This window comes from Lacerta agilis, chromosome 18 (assembly GCF_009819535.1).
Source record: "Lacerta agilis isolate rLacAgi1 chromosome 18, rLacAgi1.pri, whole genome shotgun sequence".
NCBI classification, from domain to species: domain Eukaryota; kingdom Metazoa; phylum Chordata; class Lepidosauria; order Squamata; family Lacertidae; genus Lacerta; species Lacerta agilis.
In genome coordinates this window covers 8,806,568-8,826,895 of record NC_046329.1, presented here as the reverse complement: position 1 = coordinate 8,826,895, position 20,328 = coordinate 8,806,568, and the positions used below count along the sequence as shown (strand labels likewise).

At 52.2% G+C, this 20,328-nt stretch overlaps 1 protein-coding gene across 1 annotated transcript in view; it reads right to left on the bottom strand.

The window, feature by feature from the left end:
* Window positions 1-1,037: 1,037 nt before the first annotated feature.
* APC2 (APC regulator of WNT signaling pathway 2) overlaps window positions 1,038-20,328 on the bottom strand; it is a 31,527-nt gene continuing 12,236 nt past the window's right edge. The window contains exons 7-14 of the mRNA XM_033136689.1: window positions 19,551-19,640; window positions 16,410-16,797; window positions 14,718-14,813; window positions 13,390-13,529; window positions 12,212-12,289; window positions 10,475-10,591; window positions 8,805-9,019; window positions 1,038-6,654 (exon numbers count right to left, since the gene is read on the bottom strand). Of these exons, the coding sequence (XP_032992580.1) occupies window positions 1,107-6,654; window positions 8,805-9,019; window positions 10,475-10,591; window positions 12,212-12,289; window positions 13,390-13,529; window positions 14,718-14,813; window positions 16,410-16,797; window positions 19,551-19,640 (6,672 nt within the window). The 3' untranslated portion in view covers window positions 1,038-1,106. The remainder of the gene's footprint in view (window positions 6,655-8,804; window positions 9,020-10,474; window positions 10,592-12,211; window positions 12,290-13,389; window positions 13,530-14,717; window positions 14,814-16,409; window positions 16,798-19,550; window positions 19,641-20,328) is intronic.

Genomic DNA, 20,328 nt, shown 5'->3' with positions numbered 1-20,328 from the left:
CTAACCCCCTTCGCTTTGTGTGTGTCGTCCCCCCCAAAAAAATCACCGCCCAATGTCCCATTCAGGGCGAGTTCACTCGCGACAGTTGTCCCGCACAGCAGGGGGAGCGGCGATTCTTGCATTGCACGGGGTCAGGCTAGATGGCTCTCCGGGTCCCTTTCCAGGTCTGTGATTCGGCGTACGTTGCTGGAGCCCAGGTAACATCTCAAGCGTACCACCTGGGCCACCCCCGGCCAGTAATTAATAATATGCCGGCCATCTGATTCTTAAGTTTGCGCCTGTGGTTTTCAGGAAAGCAAAGGAAGGCAGGAGACAACCCCCCCCCCTGCCCTAGCCCCCAAGGCGGCTTGGTAGGATCGTGGAACGAAGAGGTGGGGGGCAAAGAAGGACTAATCCGTCTAGCGGTGTTTTCCGTCCACCCCCAAAAAAGTCGCTGGCGAAAGGAAAGCCAGAAGCGCCTCTTGACAACGCCGCTTGCGAAGGGCGAACAGGAGTGGGGGAAAGAGCTGTGTTCGAAACGTGTCTGTACGAGGCCGGGAATAACGGATTCGGCAAGGGGTGGCGGTGCGTGAGGAAGCGGTGAGATACTATTCCGAAAGACGACCCCGTAATCTCGTAAATCCAAGCAGGAAGGGGGGTTTCCCCCTGCGGGAGAACGCCACGTTTCATTCCGAACGGGGGGCGAAGAACTCCCGGCCTCGCGTTTCTCGAAACGCTCACCCTCATCCCCGCAGATTGGGTGGTTGGGCCCCGATCCACCTCGTAGCAGCACCACCACCGACAGCCACGTCGACCCCGAAGTATGAGTGGTGTGGCTTTGGGCATCTCTTGGTGCGTAAGAAGTCCGAGAAGCCGTTTGGAAAGAGAGGGAGGATTCATTGGGCATGAAGGGAATCTCTCCCCAGCAATCAGCTGCGCCCCAAGAAACAGCTCCGCCAGTTAATATGGAAAAAAACACTCCCCGATCCATCCTTGCTTTGCTAAGAAGCAAGGCCGGGACAAAGTCTCCCTTTTTTTTTTAAATAGAAAAAAAGAACGAAAGAAAAGCAAACGGAGACAAGTTCCTGTGTTCATACAGAGGTGCGACGGCCGCGCCCGGTGGCTGCTCAGACCTGCACTTTTTGGATCTGTTTGTCGTTGTCCGCCGGCTCCGCCATGGGGCTGGGCGTGTAGTTGAAAGGGGTCACCCGGGCAGCCCGGCTCGGGGAGCTGTGCCTGCTGGGGGGGAAGTTCCCGAGGGAGCCGACGGGCGCTTCGTGCGTGAAGGAGATGGGCACCGCCGCGGAGGCCTTGGCTGGATTCGGACCGCCGGCCGCCTCTCCCGCTTCCGAGGAGAACGCGAGCGCAGGCTTGGTCTCCATCGTCGGAGAGGTGCTGGAGTTGGTTTTGGCGGCGGAGAAGTCTTCCGTCTGCACGACAGCGTCGCTGGTCTTCCTCTGGGCCTGGGGGGCCTCTTCCTCCTCCAAGGTGCTGACCAGCGGCAGGGCCGTGGGAGGGAGGGTGGTCTTTAGGATGTGGGGGATGTCCTCGTCCCGGATACGCTTCCAAGTCCCCCTCACCATCGCCTGCTGTGCCTCTTCGGCCTGCTTTCCTGGAGCTCCCAGAGGAGGCACCACGGGTAGTTTGGGCCCCTCTTCGCTCTTCTTCTTCGCGGGCTCTTGGCAAGCAGGAGTGGCCGGGCTGCCCGTCCTCTTGACGACGTTGATCTGAGGGGACGACGAGTACCGTTTGAAAGGCTCCGGCGGGACGTGGCCCGTTTTGACCGGGAGCCTGCAGGGGCTTTCCGAGCTAGTCCGCCTCGGAGGCCTCATGCCCGTGGGGACCCTGTGGTTCGACAGAGGCCCCCTCGGGACGACAGGCCGCTGCATCAGCCCCACGGGCTTGTCTGCCTTGAGCTCGTTGCACCGGGAGGAGCAGAGGAAAACGGGCGGAAGGCCGGGGCGGCCTCTCCGAGGCGAAGCGGCTGGGGAGAGCGTCGAGTTCGGCTGTGCTGATGAAAGTTCTGCCCGGTGCCTCATGAGAAGGCCGGATGACTCCTTGATGAACGTCAGCTGCCTCAGGAAGCCGGAGCGGTCCGACTCGCTGGCGGTGGACCTCGCCGAGGACATGCGCACCAGACTGAGGTGGCTATTTTGCAGGGCGGCCTTCCCGCCGGTCTGGGGCCTCGTCCCTCTGCCTCTCCCCACCTGCTCCTCCAACGTAGGCATGGCGCTCCTGGCCGGCAGCGTTTTCTTCACGGGCTTCTGCATGAAGGGGATGCGGACAGGAGACTTCTGGGTCTTGTGTTGCTTGGGCACGGGAGACTTCTGCACTGGCTTGGGGTTCTGGCCGGGAGATGTGGCGTTCCCGTTTGCCTTCCCAGCTTCCCGAGACGGTATCTGCCGGCCGGGCGGCTGCGAAGGGGACGTCAGCTTCTTCTGGTTGGGCTGAGATGGCGTGGACGTCCGGGAAGACCCCGAGGAAGGGGCTTTCGTAATCCGGGCCGGCGGAGTCGCACTCCGTTTCGGCAAGGTGAGGTCCACCATCTCCGAGATCTTCCCCGGCCTGTGGAGGCTCCGAGATCTCTGCTGGTTCAGGCTGAGGTTCTTCACAGGCGCTTCCTGCTTCGCTGGGGGTCCCGTCTTCTTTGGGGCGGCTCTGGGGCTCTGTGCCTGTGAGTCCTTTGCCACGTTCGGCATGTAGATCACCGTCCGGCCTCGGAAGACCACCGGCAAGTTGGTGAGCGGCTTCTGCTGAATGTTTTTCTCCGCCCGGCTGTTCTGGGCCCTGGCACCTCCTGCGGCGACCACCTTCTTGCCATCCTGGAACGCCCTTGGGAGGTCTTTCTTCTCCTTCCTGCCCGCCTTCTTCTCCTTCCTCTCCAGAGACAGCTGCAACGTGGATCCCGACGAGAGGCCGGACATGAAAGAGAGGATGGAGTCCGATTCCGAGGACGGGTCGCGGGCAAAGGAGGAGGCCGCCTGGTGCAGCCAGGTGACAATGGAGTCGGCCCCTTCTTGGATTGCCTTCCAGTCCACACTGTCCAGGTCTGAGCCTCTTTCGGAGGCGGCTTCGTCCGGCGTGGCCTCCGACTTCCGCTCGTGGGCCTTCCGCCCCTTCCTCTCCTTCTCGCCCTGCTTCCTTTTCCCGGAGTGCCTCCTCCTCTTGGGTGCGGCTGACCCGACCCCCTTGGGCAGCAGCAAGTTGTCATCCGAGTCGCAGCTGAGGGAGCTCCCCGAGCTGCCCCTCCGCTTGGACAGCGCTGCCCGCATCTCCTGCCGCCGGCTCAAGGCCAGCTTGGCTCGGCCGTATAGCTGCCCCCTCCCTTCTGTGTGGCACAGCTCCACGTCACTCAGGGAACTCAGGGAGGAGCTGAGGGAATAGCATGGCGGTGTCTCGTCCGCAATGAGGTTGCTGCGCAGCTTGGCTGCCATCTTGGTTTTCGGCGGCGGCTGCCTGGAAGCAAACTCGGCCTCTTTCTTGACCCAAGCTTCCTTTCTTTGGCCTTTGCCGGGTGCGCCGGCCTTCCTCCTGGGCGAACGCCTTGCCCCGAGCTCCGCCAAGTCGTCTGAGTCGTTCTCATAGAAGCAATAGACTGCCTCTTCGGTCGGCGTGGTGTGGCACAGCGACTGGAAGACCATGTCGCCGTTGCCGTTTTCCCGAGGGGCATCTTTCCTGGAACGGCTGCCTTCCGAGCTGGCCCTCAGGCTGCCCTGCCTCACGAGCGTCAGCTCCAGGTTCCTGAGGGGGATGTGTCCTCGCTTGGACTCGGCCGACTGGGCCCGGCCTGTGCGGAGCGGGCTGGTGTGGCTCGAACCCGTGTTGTGCTTGTACGCGGACGCCACCCTGGTTGGCGTGGAATGGCTGGAGGTTATCCTTCCGGCCCGGAAGCCTCCCGCCTCACCCTGTGCCACCTCCCTCTTGAGGCCTAATCCACGTGGGCCCAGAGCCTCCCTCCTCTTCCCAGAGCATCGCCTCAAGTCCGCCTCCTCCTTCGTCGGGTACTGGAGCGTCTCGTCGCTCAGGGAAGCCGCGCTGGAGAAGTTGACCGGAGTCCCTTCCGCTGAGTCAGTGAAGGAATCCTCGTCGCCGACATAGTCTTTGCTGGGCCTTGTGGTGGCTGCCGTACGCCTGTGCTTAGGGAAACCCAGGTGAGAACTGGCAGGGACCAGCATATAAACTGGGAGGTGAACCGGCTTCTTGGTTTGAGGGTTCAGAACCTGGCCCGGAAACCCGGAGACGAGAGACGTCCTCACTTTCCGGAAGCGGGACGGCATGGCCGAATTGATGCACTCCTTCAAGATCTCGATGTCTTCGTCGGAGGTCAGCTCGAGGCGCTCCGGCTTCCTCTGGCTCTCGTTGGCCCTCTCTTCCTCGTGCGCCGCAAAGCCCAGGCCGCCGCCACTCCTCTCGGGGAAAGGTGGCATCAGCTTCAACTCCACGTCCTTCTGGACGTAGTGCTCGTGGAGAGGAAGCGCACTCAAGCTGGAAGCGCAGGAGAAGTTCTCGTTGGGCTTCTCCACGGTGAAGTAGACCATGGAGTCGAGGTCTTGGGGCACCTGGAACCGCTCCTTGAAATCCGTGATCTCCATGAACTTCTTGACGTTGTTCTCCCACTGGATGTTGAACTGGCTCGCCTCCTTCTCTGGCTGACCGCTGTGCTCGAACAGGGGCGTTTTGCTGCGGCTGGGGGGCATGGTCTGCCCGGGACTGTCGGGCAGCTCGCTGGGACTGATGGTGCCGCTGATCATCTCGCTGCAGGGCTCGCTTTGGATAGAGCTGGCGATGGACGGGCTCTCGAAGCTGCCCAGCGAGCTGACCGAGCTGCAGCGGCTCATCACCAGCGGCGTCTCCTGTATGTAGTTCTCGGAGGAACTGGACGGCGTCAGGTCTTCCGGCCGGCAGGGCGAAGCTCCGCGGAGGAAGATCTTCTCCTTCTTGGGGAAAGGGATGGCGATGGGCTGCGAGGCGGCTGGGGCAGGCTCCGCTCCCAGCCTCGCTTGCCCTCCCTTCCGCAACTCCTCCATCTCGGCCACCTCTTCCACCTCGATGATCTCCAGCGAGGAGTCGCTGTCCGTCTCGTTCTCGCTGTGGCTCTGCCCGTCCAGGATGTTGTCGGCCGAGGAGAGCGACGAGAGCGAGCTGCAGCGGGAGAAGCAGATCGGCGTGTCTTCCACGGAGTACTTCTGCAGCTGCTCTTGCCCCGTGGGGGCCGGGGGACGAGCGGACAGCTTCTCGGGAATTTTGCTCAGGTTTTCCATCGCCTTCAGCGACAAGCTGGGGTAGAAAAGACCGGCTCCCTGCAGCCCTGCCGTTTCGGGCGCTGAGCTACCCTTCCCAATGCTCTCCACCAGAGGGACATGCTGGTAGGACGGCGAGAGCTTAATTGTGTGGACTTCGGGGTCTGCGTTTAGCTCATTGCTCGGAACTTTCTTTTGGGGTTCTGGCTCCTTCTCAGGAACCCCGGCATCAGCTGCTTTCGGGAGCTTCCCGAGGTTTTCCGGCTTCTCCGCCACCTCGCCGGCTCCTTGACGTTTCATCCCCGGCACCTCCGCTTTCTCTGGCCTGTTGCTCAAGATGTTTTTCAGGTCCAGGCGGCTGGGCCGCTTCTGGTAGCGATGGAGCTCGTCTTTAAAGTCCAAGAAGGTCGTCCCGGTGCACGGTTTCATGTGCTCCTTGGTGCAATAGCCGTCGCTGGTGCTCCCGCTGTTGAGGCTGTCGTTGGACAGGCTGGTGTAGGCCGTCTTGAGCCGCAGGAGGGTGTGGGCACGGCACAGGCCTTCCCTCTTGGCAAAGCCGCTGGCGTCCGACATCCGGCACGGCGAGCACGACTGAGCACGGGCCTCATGAACCTCCTCCAGCCCCAGTTGCCAGTCCAAGCAGTGGTCCTCGGAGCTGAGGCTGAAGCTGTCGTCCGACGACGTGTGCAGGACGGAGATGTCCTCCACCAGCTTGTCGATCTTGGCCACGGCGGTGGAGATTTTGTTGGCCAGCTCCTCGGCCGCCGCGGAGACGTCCTCGTCCGGGCGGAGCCGCGAAGGGGCGACCTGGGCGGCTTCCGCCTGCCGGCTCCCGTCCTTCTCCGGCTCGGGGCACCTCCGCGGTGTGCCGGCTCTCGGCAACGCCTGCCCTTGGAGGAAGGAGGAGTTCAGGAACACGGAGAGGACGGAGGGGTTCCCCGTCTCGGAGGCGTTGGGGCCCTCGTCGTCGTCAAAGCACCCCGAATCGGAGGCGTAGTCTTTCACCAAGCTCTCCATGTGGCGCATGGGCTTTTTGGCGTTCTGCGTCTTCAGAGTCTGCTTCTCCAGGCTGTCAAAGGCCTCGGCCAGGTGTTTTGTGTCCAGCTCGGCCTCCAGCGCCTTCTGCTTTCTCATGTACAGCGACGGCATGCAGGACCCCGGCGAGATGACCAGGGCGTCTTTGTACTTCGGGGGGCGGTTGGCCAGGAGGTTCCGCAAGGCCGCTGCACTGCCCATGGCAATCATCTTGTGTTTGGAGTGCACGAGGTTTCGGAGCATGCTGACGGCGCCCAGGTCCCACAGGAGCTCCTGGTCTTTGGGGCTGCGTGCCGAGAGGTTCCAGAGGGTGCCGCAGGCGTTGCTGACGATGGTTAGGCTGTGTGACTTGAGGTGCTGCAGGAGGGTCTGCAGGCAGTTGTGGTCTCTCAGGACTTGCCTGGAAGACAGACGGGCGGGGAATAAATGTTAAAAAAACAGTGGCATGGACCTGCGTTTCTTTCTTTCTTTCAATAAATAAATATTTTATTGTGTTTCGATTTCTTACATCCGCCATTATCTCAAACATTTTATACATACTTTTCATTTGTACTCGTTTTACAAATTAAATTCCGCTGTATAAATGAATAAAATGTATGTACTCTCCCATATGTAATTTCTCTTTCGTTGGCTCGTTTTTTCTTGCTTCCTCATGTGCACAATAATGACAAAAAAATGCTACTAATAATGAAAAGCATGAAAATGTAAAAGCTACACATGTTATATATTCTTTTATATCTTTTTAACAATACAATACTAAAGAAAGAAGGGAAAAAGGGAAAAAAAGAAGGAAAGAGGAAAAAAAACAAGAAGAGAGGGGGGAGGGGGGAGGGGAAGGAAAGAGGGGAGGAGACAAAAAAAGGAAGAAGAAGTAGACAGAATAATAAAGTAATAAAAGAAGGAGAAAAAAAGAAGAAAATAAAAGAAAAAGGAAAAAAAACCACAAATATTAATCTCTTTTGTTAGACTGGAGGAGGGTCTGCAGGCAGTTGTGGTCTCTCAGGACTTGCCTGAAAGACAGTCGGGTGGGGAATAAATTTTAAAAAAAACAGTGGCATGGACCTGCGTTTCACTGTACAGTGGTACCTCGGTTCTCAAACTTAATCCGTTCCGGAAATTCCGTTCCGATACCAAAGCGTTGCGAAACCAAGGAGTGCTTTCCCATAGAAAGTCGTGCAAAATGGGCTAACGAAATATGGGCCGCAGTTGTTGCATACAGGTGAAACTCGGAAAATTAGAATATCGTGGAAAGGTTCGTTTCTTTCAGTAATTCAACTTAAAAGGTGAAACTAATACATGAGATAGACTCACGACATGCAAAGCGAGATACGTCAAGCCTTTATTTGTTATAATTGCGATGATTATGGCGTACAGCTGATGAGAACCCCAAATTAACAATCTCAACTTTGGGGTTTTCATCCGCTGGACGCCATAATCATCACAATTACAACAAGGAAAGGCTTGACGTATCTCGCTTTGCATGTCATGAGTCTATCTCATACATTAAACTCCAGTAGCTAATGAAGACAATTGCTTACATAAATGGACTTTTCCACGATATTCTAATTTTTCGAGTTTCACCTGTACGCTTCAGGTTACATATGCTTCAGGTTACAGACTCCGCTAACGCAGAAATAACGCTTCCGGTTAAGAACTTTGCTTCAGGATAAGAACAAAAATCGTGCTGGAGGCCCCATTAGCTAAAGTGGTGCTTCAGGTTAAGAACAGTTTCAGGTTAAGAACGGACCTCCGGAACGAATTAAATACGTAACCAGAGGTACCACTGTAAGGCAAAATGGATTAATCCGTTCCGGACTTTTAAAAACAACCCCCAAAACAGCAATTGAACATGAATTTTGCTATATAACGAGACCCTTTTGATCCACAAAACGAAAGCAATAAACAATGTACTGTACTATAAAATAAATAGGACAGTATTGTGGATGATAAAAATTAAAATTTAAACTTTTTTCTTAGCTGCACAGAAGCGCAGGTTCTGATTGGTGAAGGCAACCCGGAAACAATAGCCGACAGTCACATCGGACATTCGGCTTCCGAAAAACGTTCAAAAACAGGAACACTTTACTTCCGGGTTTTTGGCGTTTGGGAACCAAGGCGTTTGAGTACCAAGGTGTTTGAGAAAGAGAAAGGACACTGGGGCAGTGGCTGGCCGACCCGGAATGGACAATAAAAGAGGGGTGATAATCTCGTTCCTCAAGTCTTTTATCAAGAGGGCAAGCCAGAAGGGCATGCGCCACAGATTCGGGGCTGCCATCTCCCCAGGGACGTAAGCGTTTTTCGTGTGGAATCTGTTGGAATCGTCCCTTCGAGTACAGCCGAGGGCGAGACATTCAATCTTGCGAGGGTAAAAGCGAGGTCTATATTTTGGAATTGGTAGGTCACGCAAGCGGACTCTGAGAGGGGTTTGCGTGTGGTGCAAAAGGATCTGGGCTGCTGGTCTCTGTCTCCTGCCCTCAGTTTTGCAACGGCACAGAGAGAGAAAGATGAACCCAGTGGACGCTGAGAAAGCAGAGGGAGAGAGCCACTGACCGGTAATCTTCCTTGGTAGCCACGAGGCTGGAGACATTCCTCAGGATCCCTCCTCCGCTCTCAATGATGGCTAGCGAGTTGCTTTGGCACTTGTAGGTGAGGGTGCTGACCAGGAAGCCCAGGGCTCCGTCCACCAGGCAGATGGCGGCTTTGTTCTCCGTACTGTGAGCCGACAGATTCCACAGGGCGCTGAGGATGCTCTTGAGGGTGGATTCCTGGCGCAAAACAGCAGAGAGAAGGAGGCAATGAGGCTGTGTTCACCCCAGGCGTTTGGAGCACTAAGAGACCGCTTTAAAGCAACCGTGGGCTCCTCTCCCAGAGGATACCAGGAGATGTGAAACGCACTGAGACCTTCAGAAGAAGGGCAGTACAGTAGTAACGTCGGAAGTCGGACGGAATCCGTTCTGGAAGTCCGTCCGACTTCCAAAACGTTCGGAAACCAAGGCACGGCTTCTGCTTGGCTGCAGGCAAGGGGTTGTCCTAAACGACCTCGGCCCAGTATACCCGAAGAAACGTCTCCACCCCCATCGTTCTGCCCGGACACTGAGGCCCAGCGCCAAGGGCCTTCTGGCGGTTCCCTCGCTGCGAGAAGCAAGGTTACAGGGAACCAGGCAGAGGGGCCTTCTCGGCGACTCGGAAACTGCAACTAATCCAGAATGCGGCTGCAAGACGGTTGACTGGGAGCGGCTGCAGAGATCATATAACACTGGTCCTGAAAGACCTACATTGGCTCCCAGTACGTTTCCAAGCACAATTCAAAGTGTTGGCGCTGACCTTGAAAGCCCTAAATGGCCCAGTATCCCTAAAGGAGCGTCTCCACCCCAATCGCTCAGCCCGGACACGGAGATTCAGCTCCGAGGGACTTCTGGCGGTTCCCTCGCTGCGAGAAGCAAAGCTACAGGGAACCAGGCGGAGGGCCTTCTCGGTGGTGGCGCCCGTCCTGTGGAACGCCCTCCGGTCAGATGTCAAAGAGATAAAACAACTACCTGACATTTAGAAGACATCTGAAGGCAGCCCTGTTTAGGGAAGGTTTTAATGTGTGACATTTTAATCTTTGTTGGAAGCTGCCCAGAGTGGAAACCCAGCCAGATGGGCGGGGTACAAATAAATTATGATTTATAATAATAATTATTATTATTATTATCCGAGAGAGTGGAAGGCCATTGCCCCATTTGCGTCAACGAGCTTCCGCCATTGACAGGCAACGGACCGCCAAGGCCACATAACCCCGGTCCTGAAAGACCTACATTGGCTCCCAGTATGTTTCTGAGCACAATTCAAAGTCTTGGTGCTGACCTTGGAATCCCTGAACGGCCTCAAAGGCCCAGTATCCCTGAAGTATCTCCATCCTCATCATCTAGCATGGACACTGGGGTCCAGCTCCGAGGGCCTTCTGGCAGTTCCCTCCCTGCGAGATGTGATGTTACAGGGAACCAGGCAGAGGGCCTTCTTGGTGGTGGCGCCCTCCGTCAGATGTCAAGGAAATAAGCGACTGTCTGACTTTTAGAAGACATCTGAAGGCAGCCCTGTTTAGGGAAGTTTTTTTATGTTTGATCTTTTACTGTGTTTTTAATATTGTGTTGGAAGCTGCCCAGAGTGGCTGGGGAGACCCAGCCAGATGGGCGGGGTACAAACAATAAATTATTATTATTAGCCGCTTCCCGGCTCACCTTGTTGGCCCGCAGGGCGCACTGCATCAGGCCCGTGACACTGCCGACGTCCCTCAGGACCTTCTTGCTATTCATGTCTGCACGCCAGGAAAGGTTGCGGAGAATGCTAGAGACCACCTGAGAGGAGGAGGAAGAAGAGGATCAGGAGGGGAAGGGAGGGGAGGGAAGCCGATTACTGATCTCGGAAGGGCACAGAGTTCAAATGACGGTAGCCAGCGGCTTTAGGAGGCTGCAGTGTGCTCATGGGACTTGGCTAAATTCAGAGGGATTTGCTGATCCAGGGCAAAACTTTGGAACTCCCTGCCGATTGACACCAGGCAGGTGCCTTCCCTGAGCTCTTTTCGGCACCTGCTAAGAACATCTCCGTTCGGAGAAGATGTATAGAATGTGTTTTAATCTGGTTTTTAGGTTACCATTTTTTTTTAAAGGTTTTCAGCGGTGGTTTTTTTTCCAGCCGTTTGGTTCTTTTTGCTGGTAATTCCACCGCTTTATTCTTTGTGTTGTCGTTTTGCCTTTGCATCTGGGCGACGTAGAAATCTTATGCGATAAATAAATAATATAAATTGGGGAAAATATATGCTAAATGCCTACAAATGTCCCCCCCCCAATAATTCCCCCCCCCCAAAAAAAACCAATGTGGGAATGTGGAGAAGTTAACTGAAGGTGAGTGGAGGCGGGATTGACAAAAATGGAGAGAAAGTTGAAATGGACGGATACATTGGAACCTCGGGTTGCGGACGTAATCCGTGATGGAGGCACGTCCACTACCCGCAGCATTCGCATCCTGAAGCGCTGCATCTGCGCAGGCACGATTTAGCGCTTCTGCGCATGCATGAACGGCGAAACCCAGAAGTAACCCGTTCTGGTACTTCCGGGTTTCCCATGGTCCGCAACCTGAAAACACGTAACCTGAAGCGTCCATAACATGAGGTATGACTGCACACTCGTTCCTCATTGTGACAACCCTGCACATCAGCCCAACACATCTGGAGAGGGGCGCCAGGTTGGTGACGTCTGTGAGGAAGTGTGTGGAAGTCTTTTGCGGAAGTGTGTGGAAGTATTAGAAGTCTTCTGCAGAAGTATGGAAGTATTTTGCGCAAGTGTGTGGAAGTCTTCTACGGAAGTGTGGAAGTCTTTTGCGGAAGTGTGTAGAAGTATGTGGAAGTCTTCTGCAGAAGTGTGTGGAAGTATGTGGAAGTCTTCTGCAGAAGTGTGGAAGTGTGTGGAAGTATGTGGAAGTCTTTTGCAGAAGTGTGGAAGTCTTCTGCGGAAGTGTGGAAGTCTGCTGCCAAAGTCTGTGGAAGTGTGGAAGTCTTTTGCGGAAGTGTGTGGAAGTATGTGGAAGTCTTGCAGAAGTGTGTGGAAGTATGTGGAAGTCTTCTGCGGAAGTGTGGAAGTCTGCTGCCGAAGTCTGTGGAAGTGTGGAAGTCTTTTGCGGAAGTGTGTTGAAGTATGTGGAAGTCTTTTGCGGAAGTGTGTGGAAGTATGTGGAAGTCTTTTGCGGAAGTGTGTGGAAGTATGTGGAAGTTTTCTGCAGAAGTGTCAAAGTCTGCTGCGGAAGTGTCAAAGTCTTTTCTGGAAGTGTGTGGAAGTCTGCTGCAGAGGTCTGCTGCGGAAGTGTGGAAGTCTGCTGCGGAAGTCTGCACAGAACTGTGTGGAAGTCAGCTAGGGAAGCTTGCTGTGGGCAGATGCAAGCAGGTCACACACACACCCCCCTTGCCTTTGAGCCATCCTTACCTGGTGGAGCTCTTCACTTTCAGACGCCAACTGCGCCACAATGGCCTGCATACATCTCTGGCGGGAGCACAGCGTCGCCTGGGTTGGGGGGTGGGGCAAAATGAGAAACGAGGGAGGAGAGGTGGGGAGAAGAGTCAAAATCTGAGAAACTGCTGTGCTCTCCCATCAAAACCAGCTCGCCCCTTTGCCATCAAATGCTCCTCATTTCTGCATTTCGCCTCCAAAGCGCAATGAGCCGCCCATAAACAGTAGACTGGTGGTACCCCAACCTTTTTCAGGGGGCGCCCCTTCAGTCCCACAAACTCATCCCCAGTGCTCCCCCACCGCATTATATAAAAGAGCATTGTTCAGTGGTTTGCAAGACCGACTGCGGAAAAGCATAAATTCAAAACAGCGACGGTTAATCTGGTAGGCAGGATGAGACCCTCCCTGCCCGCAGACTGTCTCTCCAGAGTGGTGCATGCTCTGGTTATCTCCCGCTTGGACTACTGCAATGCGCTCTCCGTGGGGCTGCCTTTCAAGGTGACCCAGAAACTACAACTAATCCAGAATGCGGCAGCCAGACTGGGGACTGGGAGTGGAGACCATATTACACTGGTCCTGAAAGACCTACATTGGCTCCCAGGACGTTTCCAAACACAATTCAAAGTGTTGGCGCTGACCTTGAAAGCCCAAAACGGCCCTGTAGACCTGAAGGAGCGTCTCCACCCCCATCGTCCAGCCCGGACACTGAGGTCCAGCTCCGAGGGTTTTCTGGCGGTTCTCTCCCTGTGAGAAGCGAGGTTACAGGGAACCAGGCAGAGGGCCTTCTTGGTGGTGGCACCCTCCCATCAGATATCAAGGAAATAAACAACTATCTGACTTTTAGAAGACATCTGAAGGCGGAGGGCCTTCTCGGTGGTGGCACCCTCCCACCAGATGTCTATTTGAGCTCCCGTTGCTCTGTCCCAGCTCCTGCCAACCTAGCAGTTCGAAAGCATGCCGGGGCAAGTAGATAAATAGGTACCGCTGCGGCGGGAAGGTAAACTATATGACATTTAGAAAATATCTGAAGGCAGACCTGTTTAGGGAAGTTTTTAATGTTTGGTGTTTTATCGTGTTTTAAATATTCTCTGCAAACGGAGAATCCTCTGCTCTCCAACCCGGCTTTCTTATCCATTCCTACCCCCCCACAATACCTTGTTGACAACGTCCCCAAAGGTGAGGTTTGTCAGAGCCATGCCAGTGTAACGCCGCAGGGCCAGGTTGAGGGGGTCGCTGGTCATTCGGTGCATTTCGTAGTCTACCTGGAGCAGTTCGGCAACAGCCTGCAGACCGCCTGGGAAGAAGAAAAGGGAGGCTTCGAACCGCGCTTCTGTGTTTGACCCCGGACGTATTTAAGAGCATCTCTCTCTCTCTTTTTTAAGGTTAAACCACAGAGCCTAGGGCTTGCCGATCGGAAGGTCAGCGGTTCGAATCCCCGCAATGACGGGGTGAGCTCCCGTTGCTCGGTCCCAGCTCCTGCCCACCTAGCAGTTCGAAAGCACGTCAAAGTGCAAGTAGATAAATAGGTCCCGCTCCAGCGGGAAGGTAAACGGCGTTTCCGTGCGCTGCTCTGGTTCGCCAGAAGCGGCTTAGTCATGCTGGCCACATGACCCGGAAGCTGTACGCCGGCTCCCTTGGCCAGTAAAGCGAGATGAGCGCCGCAACCCCAGAGTCGTCCGCGACTGGACCTAATGGTCAGGGGTCCCTTTACCTTTAGCTAGCAAGGTTAAAGCTTACTGGGAAATGATATATAATGAATTGAAAAGGATGTTTAAAATAACGTTTGAAATTGAACAACAACCCAGAAGCTTTTCTTTTGGGAATTTTAGGGACCAGAACTGCCTAAACTTTATAGAAACCTATTGATGTATGAGACCACAGCGGCAAGAATGTTACTTGCCCAAAAATGGAAGGAAGAAGAAGTCCCAGCAAAGGAAGAACGGATACAGAAACTTATGGGCTACGCAGAAATGCGCAAAACTTACCGGAAGAATAAGAAATCATGATAAACATATATATATGAATGGAAATGGTTTACTGAATATTTACAGATAAATTGTAAGCAGATAAGAACATTGGCAGGGTTATTGCAATGACCCACAGTTTTATAATAGTATATATTTAGATGAATAAATGAGCAAATTAAGTCAATTTGGATATGCAGAAGATATTAAAAATGAATTTAAGGAACCGCGCAGGAAGAGGGGGAAGGAAGTCAAGGTTGGAGACGGTAGAATGAGTGTAAAATTAGCGAAATGTATAAACCTGAATAATTTTTTAGAACAGATCTGTGGGATTGTAAGAGTGAGGGGGACCCCAAAGGGCATTTAGCTCAACCCCCGGCAAAGCAGGGATCACAGAAAAGCGGGGAGAAGGGACAGAGAGCGAGAGACAAGCAGGGCGGGGGAGATATCGGTCACATTTTATTTATCATATTTTGTGGGAGGGAAGGAGAATGGTAGAAACTTAAATTTCCGCTCACCCAGCTCGTTCATAGCCCGGCGATAGTCTTCGTCGAAGGAGAGTTTCATGATGGCACATGTGGCTTGGCAGATTTGCGGCTCGATGGGGACGGGCCCTGCCAAGGAAAACGTATACGAGATGTATTTATAGATAGTTGCGCTCAGAAGGGCAACTCTGCAAAAAAACAACAGCGTAGAGACCTCTCTCAGCTGTGGACTCTGCCTTGAGACTCAGTCGAAGGAACCTAGTTGATCGGCTTATGTGCAGAGTCAGGCCATCTCGATCAGCACTGACCGGTAGAGGCCCTCCAGGGTTTGGGGCAGAAAATGTTCTCCACCTTCCCTGAACCTTCTGCACACCAAGCAGATGCTCTCCCCCTAGGCTATGCCCCACCTCTAAAGATCAAGTACAATTCCAGTCCTTGCTGTTTACAGGAAACAGCTTTCTACGCCACTCCGCCTAGGTCTGTGTCACCCACACAGGCCGGCAGAAGCTCTCCGGTGCGAACTCTTTATGAGCAGAAATACAATCTGCACAGGAACGTCAGGCCCCCCCTGCCAGTCCTTGGAAGTAACCTCTGTGCAGTACCCTTTCTGGCCTGCTGCCGTGGTGGCGCTATAGAGCTCAGGCCGGCGAGCATCCTCTGATGGGACACGGGTGGCGCTGTGGTCTAAACCACCGAGCCTCTTGGGCTTGCCGATCGAATCCCCGCAATGACGGGGTGAGCTCCCGTTGCTCGGCCCCAGCTCCTGCCCACCTAGCAGTTCGAAAGCAGACCAGGGCAAGTAGATAAAATACCGTATTTTTCGCACCATAGGGCGCACCGGACCATAGGGCGCACCTCGTTTTTAGAGGAGGAAACAAGAAAAAATTTTTTTCTGGTTTTCCTCCTCTAAAAGCCCTGTTTTTTTGAGGATCAGCTAAAAGTTTTGCAGCTTTTTTTCCAAAGGGAAAAGCCCTGTTTTTTTGAGGATCAGCTAAAAGTTTTGCAGCTTTTTTTGCAAAGGGAGAAAAGCAAAGAGGAAAAGCTTCGTTTTAATGGGGTTCAACTCACATTTCTGCAGCTTCTAAAGGAAAGGGAGCCTTTTCTACAGTTTCCAGACAGATAATCTAATCAGCCAGTCACATGTCGCTGGGAAAACAAACAACCTCCCTCTGCAGCACATTCAACAATGGAGGGTGGGGCTGAAAGGGAGCCGGGACTCTTATCTCTCTCCCGATCTCTTGCTGATCAGCTGCTGAGCGGGGTCCTTTCAACACCCCCTTTTCTCTTTGTAAAATAAAAAGCATGGTCCTCTTTTGGCCCCTGGGCAATTCAGCTCCAGGGACCACCATTCGCTCCATAAGACGCACAGATATTTCCCCTTACTTTTTAGGAGGAAAAAAGTGCATCTTATGGAGCGAATAATACGGTAGATACCTAGCAGTTCGAAAGCACACCAGGGCAAGTAGATAAATAGATACCACTGTGGCGGGAAGGTAGACGGCGTTTCCATGCGCTCTGGTTTCCGTCATGCGCCAGAAGCGGTTTAGTCCTGCCGGCCACATGACCTGGAAAGTGTCTGCGGACAAACGCCAGCTCCCTCGGCCTGAAAGCGAGATGAGCGCCGCAACCCCATAGCTGCCTTTGACTGGACTTAACCGTGCAGGGGGTCCTTTACCTTTTACCCGGAGAGCGTGAAGGGGGTTTGCAAGACCCGGCTGGTTTTACCTGCTCCCCCCTCGGGGATCTTGGCTCCCTCCTTGCTGTGCGCCTTCAGCCAGTCCCAGCAGGTCTCCGAGTAGGAACGGATCTGCTCCAGAACGTGCAGCACCCGCATCTCCTTCTTGGCCTGCCCTTCGTCGGGCTGCGAGAAGACGATGTTGTGCAGGGCTGCGTTGGCCCTCATGCGGCAGTCCTTGCCGGCGGCTCCGGGGCTCTCAGGGGCCCCCGGCTCCCGGTCGGTGTCGTGGAGGATCTGAACGAGGAGGGGCAGGCAGCCTGACTTCCGCATGGCCAGGCAGCTCTCCTGGGAGCTGGACATCGCCAGCAGGGTACGGGACATGTCTTCCTTATCCCGGGTGGCAAGCATGGAGAGGAGCCAGAACACCACCTCCACCTGCAGGAAAGGGAAGGGAAGAATCAGGTGCAGGTGTCAGAGGCAGCCACCAGAAATTTTTTATGCCCAAAATTGGAAATTACAGGAATTACCAACGATTGACGAGTGGCAGACGAAGATGGCGGAATATGCAGAATTGGCGAAACTGACCGGTAGTAGGGTCAGAAACCAGGATGACTCGAGGTTTCGGAGAGACCGGAGTAAATTTGTGGAATACTTAAGATTGAATCGTGGAAGCTTAAAAAAACACTAGTAGGATTGGAATAAACCTTTGACATAGTTTAATAGGAGTAATAATAACAACTGCGTGTTGAGATTGGACTAGAAAACCTGCTGGCGTGATGGAGGGGAGTCGCAGCTCGGCAGAGCAATGGTGAATGTATTTTATGTTAGATTTAAATTGGCTGTAATTTGATGTATTTTGAAAAATAATAAAAAATTATTTTTTAAAAAAAACAGAATTTTTTTTATGGAAATTCTCTTTGTCATGGTATAGACATAGGGTTGGGTCATGGATAAAGGTTATAGAATAAGAATTCAATTTTAGGGAGTGTAGGAGGGGAAGGGGGGGGAAGAGTTTGAATGAAATTAATTTCAAATGGGATGTTGTAATGAAATTTGGAATTAAGTAAGGGAGGTTCAGGAATACAGTGAATGCAGAGGATAGGTTAAAATGATAAATAAAATGTGTAAGCGGGGGAGAGAAGGCAAGCAAAATGCGAGGGAGATCGTGAAAGATACAGGAAATTGAATGCAGATTTCCAAAGAATAGCAAGGAGAGACAAGAGGGCCTTTCTAAACGAGCAATGCAAAGAAATAGAGGAAAATAACAGAATGGGAAAAACCAGAGATTTGTTCAAGAAAATTGGAGATATGAAAGGAACATTTCGTACAAAGATTACCACAATTAAGGACAAAAGTGGAAAGGATCTAACAGAAGCAGAAGACATCAAGAAGAGGTGGCAAGAATACACAGAAGAATTATACCAGAAAGATATGGAGGTCTCATACACCCCAGGTAATGTGGTTGCTGACCTTGAGCCAGACATCCTGGAGAGTGAAGTCAAATGGGCCTTAGAAAGCCTCGCTAACAACAAGGCCAGTGGAAGTGATGATATACCAGCTGAACTATTTAAAATTTTAAAAGATGATGCTGTTAAGGTGCTACACTCAATATGCCAGCAAGTTTGGAAAACTCAGCAGTGGCCAGAGGATTGGAGAAGATCAGTCTACATCCCAATCCCAAAGAAGGGCAGTGCCAAAGAATGCTCCAACTACCGCACAATTGCACTCATTTCACACGCTAGCAAGGTTATGCTTAAAATTCTACAAGGCAGGCTTAAGCAGTATGTGGACCGAGAACTCCCAGAAGTGCAAGCTGGATTTCGAAGGGGCAGAGGAACCAGAGACCAAATTGCAAATATGCGCTGGATTATGGAGAAAGCTAGAGAGTTCCAGAAAAACATCTACTTCTGCTTCATTGACTACGCAAAAGCATTTGACTGTGTCAACCACAGCAAACTATGGCAAGTTCTTAAAGAAATTGGAGTGCCGGATCACCTCATTTGTCTCCTGAGAAATCTCTATGGGGGACAAGAAGCTACAGTTAGAACTGGATATGGAACAACTGATTGGTTCAAAATTGGGAAAGGAGTACGACAAGGCTGTATATTGTCTCCCTGCTTATTTAACTTATATGCAGAATTCATCATGCGAAAGGCTGGACTGGATGAATCCCAAACCGGAATTAACATTGCTGGAAAAAATATCAACAACCTCAGATATGCTGATGATACTACCTTGATGGCAGAAAGTGAGGAGGAATTAAAGAACCTTTTAATGAGGGTGAAAGAGGAAAGTGCAAGATATGGTCTGAAGCTCAACATTAAAAAAACTAAGATCATGGCCACTGGTCCCATTACCTCCTGGCAAATAGAAGGGGAAGAAATGGAGGCAGTGAGAGATTTCACTTTCTTGGGGTCCATGATCACTGCAGATGGTGACAGCAGTCACGAAATTAGAAGACGCCTGCTTCTTGGGAGAAAAGCAATGACAAACCTAGACAGCATCTTAAAAAGCAGAGACATCACCTTGCCGACAAAGGTCCGTATAGTTAAAGCGATGGTTTTCCCAGTAGTAATGTACGGAAGTGAGAGCTGGACCATAAAGAAGGCTGATCGCCGAAGAATGGATGCTTTTGAATTATGGTGCTGGAGGAGACTCTTGAGAGTCCCATGGACTGCAAGAAGATCAAAGCTATCCATTCTCAAAGAAATCAGCCCTGAGTGCTCACTGGAAGGACAGATCCTGAAGTTGAGGCTCCAGTACTTTGGCCACCTCATGAGAAGAGAAGACTCCCTAGAAAAGACCCTGATGTTGGGAAAGATGGAGGGCACAAGGAGAAGGGGACGACAGAGGATGAGATGGTGGGACAGTGTTCTCGAAGCTACTAACATGAGTTTGGCCAAACTGCGAGAGGCAGTGAAGGATAGGCGTGCCTGGAGTGCTCTGGTCCATGGGGTCACGAAGAGTCGGACACGACTGAACGACTGAACAACAACAACAAGGCGAATGAGTATTTAGTAAAAGAGTGGGGAAATGTGAGAAGGAGAAAAAGTAATATGGGGATCAGTTGGCAATAACTGTGAATTAAAGTTTGCAAACCGGAACAGTTGCTTCCGGGTTTGCAGTGTTTGGGTTCCAAGTTGTCTGAGAAACAAGGCGCTTGAGAACCAAGGTAAAAACCAACTTACCTTGTTTTGGCCCTGGTGATTCCCATCTTCAGGGTGGGTGGGAATCTCAAAGCTACCATCCTCTTCCAGGCCGGAGAGTTTCCCGCAGAGCTAGGGAAAAAGAAAAAATGTTTAAAATAATAGTTTTGTTTTGTTTTGTTTTCTTAAACCAAATCTGCCAGGATTCACCAGGCCGGCAGAGAAATCCCCAGGAGGCCGGGGTTCGAATCCCCACTTCGGCCATGCAACAACCGGGATGGTTTTGGAGCAGCCGTTGCCTACCTCATAGGGTTGTCGAGAGGAGCCAAAAGAAAAAGAAAACAAAACAGAGAGGAGGAGAGCCCACATACGCCGCCTTGAGCTCCCCAGAAGACGGGATATAAATTTTAAAAACCATAACAATAACAAAAAATGCAATTGATTGATCAATCAATTATGTTGCAAGTTTATGTTGTGAACCGCCATGAAATCAATGGATGAAGGATTGTATATTATTATTATTATTATTATTATTATTATTATTATTAGTAGTAGTAGTAGTAGTAGTAGTATTTTACATTTGTATACTGGTTAATAACCATCATAATAAATCAACCTGGAGCCAGCCTAGAAGGATAAAATGTGTGCCTCATTATGGCATAGAAATGCAGCACTGTAAATAAATATACCCAGTGCTTTTTTTTCTAAAAAAAAATATGTTTAGGGGTGCTCTCATTTTGACTAAAAAAAAATCACCATTTTATAGTTCAAATTGAGGGGAATTAAATACAGTAAATGGACAAAAGGCCGCCATTTGGGG